This window comes from Seriola lalandi, unplaced genomic scaffold (assembly GCF_002814215.2).
Source record: "Seriola lalandi dorsalis isolate HSWRI2012SDOR001 ecotype SW California unplaced genomic scaffold, Sedor1 jcf7180002053436, whole genome shotgun sequence".
NCBI classification, from domain to species: domain Eukaryota; kingdom Metazoa; phylum Chordata; class Actinopteri; order Carangiformes; family Carangidae; genus Seriola; species Seriola lalandi.
In genome coordinates, this window is record NW_019523989.1 from 70,251 (window position 1) to 74,891 (window position 4,641).

The 4,641-nt window shown below is 42.9% G+C and overlaps 1 protein-coding gene across 1 annotated transcript in view; it reads right to left on the minus strand.

Moving 5' to 3' along the window:
* glp2r (glucagon-like peptide 2 receptor) overlaps positions 1-3,653 on the minus strand; it is a 7,591-nt gene extending 3,938 nt beyond the window's left edge. Inside the window, 4 exon segments of the mRNA XM_087172597.1 lie at positions 77-259; positions 1,057-1,161; positions 1,249-1,345; positions 2,971-3,653. Of these exon segments, the coding sequence (XP_087028723.1) occupies positions 77-259; positions 1,057-1,161; positions 1,249-1,345; positions 2,971-3,042 (457 nt within the window). The 5' untranslated portion in view covers positions 3,043-3,653.
* Between the last annotated feature and the right edge of the window lie 988 nt (positions 3,654-4,641).

Consider the following 4,641-nt stretch of genomic DNA (forward strand, 5'->3'; position numbering starts at 1 on the left):
ACACACACACACACACACACACACACACACACACACACACACACACACACACAGAAATGGATGGAGAGATCACAACATCTCCTCAGATCTTTCAGAAAGAGACAGACGTTCTGCGTGTGTCCCTGTGTCCTCCTCACCTCGTCTTTAAAGAACTGGTCCTCCTGACACTCGGAGTCGTCTCTCCACAGCTCAGAGGAGTTCCCCCTCTGACGCCATCTCCCGTTTTCTAAACATTCTCTGTGCGCCCTCCTGGAGCCGTCTGCAGGTAAATGAGAGAAACGGTGACGTTCGTTCATTTTAACCTGTGCTAGGGAGGTTAAAATGAAAACAATATGCCTCCGGCTCTGGCTGTCGCAGGCGTGGAGGCATATTGTTTTCGGGTTGTCCGTCCATCCGTTTCTCAGGAAAACTTCTTCCAATTCGGCAAAAACATTCACCAGGACTCAAGGATGAACTGATGAGATTTTGGTGGTCAAAAGGTCAAAGGTCCCTGTGACCTCACTATGAGACAATTTCACTCAAATGTCTATTAAAATGATGCAGTGATGATATTTTACGTTCAAAAGGTCAAAGGTCAGCCTCACTGTGACCTCATTATGTTCCGTAAAAACACTTGTGATCATTATTCAACGCTGTAACTCAGGAAGAAGAGACTGTGACTACGTTTCCCGCTACTTCTGATTGGTGGAGGAAACAGCCATGAGGACGTGATTCTAGTTTTACATTATTATACAGTTAAACCCCAAACTGAGAGAGTACAGCTACTTTAATACCCAGAGAAAATGAAGAAAGAGAAAATTTAATTTTCACTGATAAGTGCATGTCTTTTCTGAAGGCTCCTGAAAAACTCTTTAGAGACGCAGAGTAGATGACTTTCTATTTAAACCATGACAGTTTCATTAAGTGTTTAACTCCACCGTTAAACTCTTGATCCTGTGACTTCACTATTGAAGAATCTGTCCTGTGATTCACTCAGTTACTGATTCACTTGAAGTGAATGCAGTGACTAAGAAAAAGGCTGAGTGACCTTATACACGAGTTAAAACACAACATTACCCTCACTGATCCACGGCAGGTACGAGGGACAGGGGACCGACACGTTCCCAGGGGACGAGTGGGGCCAACACACAAACGTGTCAAATGTTCCTCTGCAGTAGTTTCCTGCAACAGGAAGTCAAGTTTGAGGGTTTCATCAAGGTAACGGTGGAAGTAGATACAGGTAGATAAAACTTAAGTCAGGAGGCTCACCAGTTTTTGAGAGTCCAGCAGCTGCCAGAGTTCTGTTGCAGGTCTCCCAGTACTCGGTCCGTTTGGCGATCAGACTTTCCAGCACCGAGCAGCTCACCTTCAGGAAGAGAGGAGAGTTCTCTACAATGTCTGACTAATGTTATTCTGGCACATAAAGAATTAAAAATAAAAAAAAAATCAATCAGTCAACAAAGCACTCAATCAGTCTTTTGACTAATATACAGCATAAATTATAAGGTCCGAAAGAATGGGAAACTAGCTCAGGCTGACTTAAAGCCAGTGGGCCAGCAAGCTAACCGCCTCTCCTTGGCATTAGCATTAGCTAGCAGCTAGCATTGTACATTGATGAGTGAATTAAACCCTCCAACATAAGTCTGCAAAATAACAAAATGTACAACAAAGTGACTGAGTACTTTCTAAATACACTGTATGTCTAATTGATTTAGTGACCTCTTTTTGTATCGTGTGTTTGCATAATGATTTTTATTTATTCTTTCTGAATAAACATCTTTTCTAAAACATGCCACTGAGTCTAACGTCACATTTTATGACTTGAGAACAAAGTGTCAGTGTTTGTTCACAGAACCTGCAACATGCGGACGCTGCAGCATCTGTGTTTAGCCACTTGGTGGGAGTATTTAACCAGGACCACCTGGTGTTGCCGGGGGAACATGTTCACCTGTTTGCAATCTATAATTGATGCAGGTGATTTATCAGCCAGGCTTTATGCATCAGTGTCACAGCTGCAGCAACGCAAACACACACCACTGTTTATTCTAAGGATATGATATGAGGGTGACAACTATTTTCCTAATTAATGCTCAGTTATAAATTATGATTCTTCCCTAATTTGCTGTCATTAGTGAGACAGATGAGCATTTCCTTTATTTTAGGAGCAAACTGCAGCCGACAGCCGCCTCGTCTGCTGTTTATGATTCAGCCTCAGGAGGTGAAGACGGTGACTTTTCAATCTTCACAGTCCAGTGAGGAAGCAGCTGAAGTCTCCAGCCTCTTTGTGTCTGTTCGGCCGGGCCACCTGTGCCACAGAGATTCCTCATGGTTGACAGAGGAACGTCTCACCTCACTGGGGCTCATCTCTTCGAGATGAGTCCAGAGCGGTGTCACCGCTGAGGGGGAGACAGGAGCTGCTGCCTCCCTGTCGTCTCTTTTGTCTCCCATGGGACCAAACCTGCTTCACATCCAGCAGCAGGGTCTTCACTTCCTGAATAATTTCAGTTTTCATAATCTTGAAGATGAAAGTGAATACTGCACAAAGACTACAAAGTGCTCTCTGATGTTATTTGTTTTATGTATATTTAAATGTTTTCTGTTTTTTTTTTTCTTTCATCCCTGGAGAAAAACATCCATCTCATCTGAGTCTCAACACAGATACAGAGTTGTTTTTAAAGCCTGTCACTAAACTGGTGGAAGAGGATGAACAGAAAATGCATATGAGCAGTCGGACCTCCTGTCGGCCAACTACATATGAAAAAATACTATTTTAAGATTTTAAAAATCTGCTACATGTCAGCAGGTTTGTTGCTGTGAGAGATACGACATGTAATCTGGCCTCATACAGTGAATCAGATGGGAGGATACCCCTGTGAAGAATCACAGTAACACACAAAAGATGGAGGGATTTTGAACATGTAGTCTAAGCTCCCGGTTTGACTCAGTAAAGACTGAGCGTTAGTGAACTGAAAGGCCTCAGTATTCATTTACCTGGTGGCTGAAGATAACTAGGAGGAGTGTGGTCCAGGTCCTCTTGTGCCAGCTCGGCAGCAGGGTTGGCATGGTGCTGTGTGTTTACATTGAAAGCGTTTCCCAGCTTGTTTTCCCCCTCATAGCTCACCCCTGGACTCGCCAGGCCTCACACTCATCCCCCCTCTCTGTCTCCGGACCTCCTCGCCTCGCCAGGTACAGCGACCTCCTCTCAGGTAGCTCCAGATAGGTTTATTCAGAATTTAATGGATGAATTTTGAAGAACAGGAAGAGTTCCTCTCCAGTGTGTGATGCTCGCTGTAGTTTGGGTCCTATGGTTTCCCCACATTTCCTTATAAGTCCCCAAATCTTCTCGATCGTTTCCAACAATCTTCAGCTGCTTTATCTTAATCTTTAACTTCTCAAAAAGTTGCCTCATCTCACACGTTATCCTTGGTGAAGAGGTCCTCGTCTGCAGCACCGGTGTTACTGTCCATTAAGACATCTGTTCAGGAGGTGGATCAGTCTGTGCTCCCTACAGACACAGTGCAGCTCGGAGCGTCTGTGGATCCTCAGCAGCAGATCGCCTCTCCCACCCCGTCCTTCCCCAACCAATCAAGATAAGGCCTGGGGAGAGCCGGCCACAGAACTGGAACTAACTTTGTTGTGAAGGAAACTGATCAGACAGGAGCAAACGGGCACTAATCTATCAATACTACACACACACACATACACACACACACACACACACACACACACACATATATATATATATATAGTTAAAATAATAATATACTCACACACACCACCTGTACTGGAGCCAGAGAGGGAGACCCTGACTCCTCCCCTCTAGCTCTCACACACTAACTGGGCATCACCCAGTATCTCTGACACTAATGGGGATCTAGTGTAAACTAACAGAACTGAAGCCAAACACAGGCAAGTAAATGGGAGAGGAGAGCCAAGGTTGTGTGCACCACCTCGTGCCCTGCATCAGCCTGTCTCACTACACATTTCAAGCAAATACATTCGAGAGTATCTTAGCAAAGAGCAGACGTGTGGGAAGGTTTTTGTTGCTGTAGTTGAATTAACTCTAAAGTTTATTACAGCTGAATTAATTAATTTCTTGGCCACTAAGAGGCAGCAGAACAAGCTCACAGAAACCCCTTATATCATATGATATATCACAAGTGTTATGGAAGTCCACACTTTACAAAAGCGAGCTCAAAGTTAATTTCACAAATTTTAAAATGAACTAATTCACATTCATAGTTCACAATTTTGAATTTGAACTAAGTTCACAGTCCAAAAAAAAGGAACTAGTTCATTCAACACGTTCATTTATTGTTTTGTTTTTTTTTTTTTTAAATCTTTTTCAGTAGAACCTCCTCCATCCATCCTCAGCCTCAAATCACTGCCACCTCTCAAACTACATGAATTACTGTTTAATACTATAGAGTCACAGATCACTTCTAAAAGATAAGTCTATGTTTTATGTGAAGACTGGTCAGATGCTTCAGCTCCATGTGTCGTCACTGATCATTGTTCATAAAGGTCTTCAAATGTTCATATGAACTGACTTCGTACATAAAAAAGCATAAAAAAATTCATAAAGAAAAAAATCATATGGACGTTAACAAGGTTAAACACTAACATTACACATTACCAGCTGATTCAGTGTCAATATGAAAA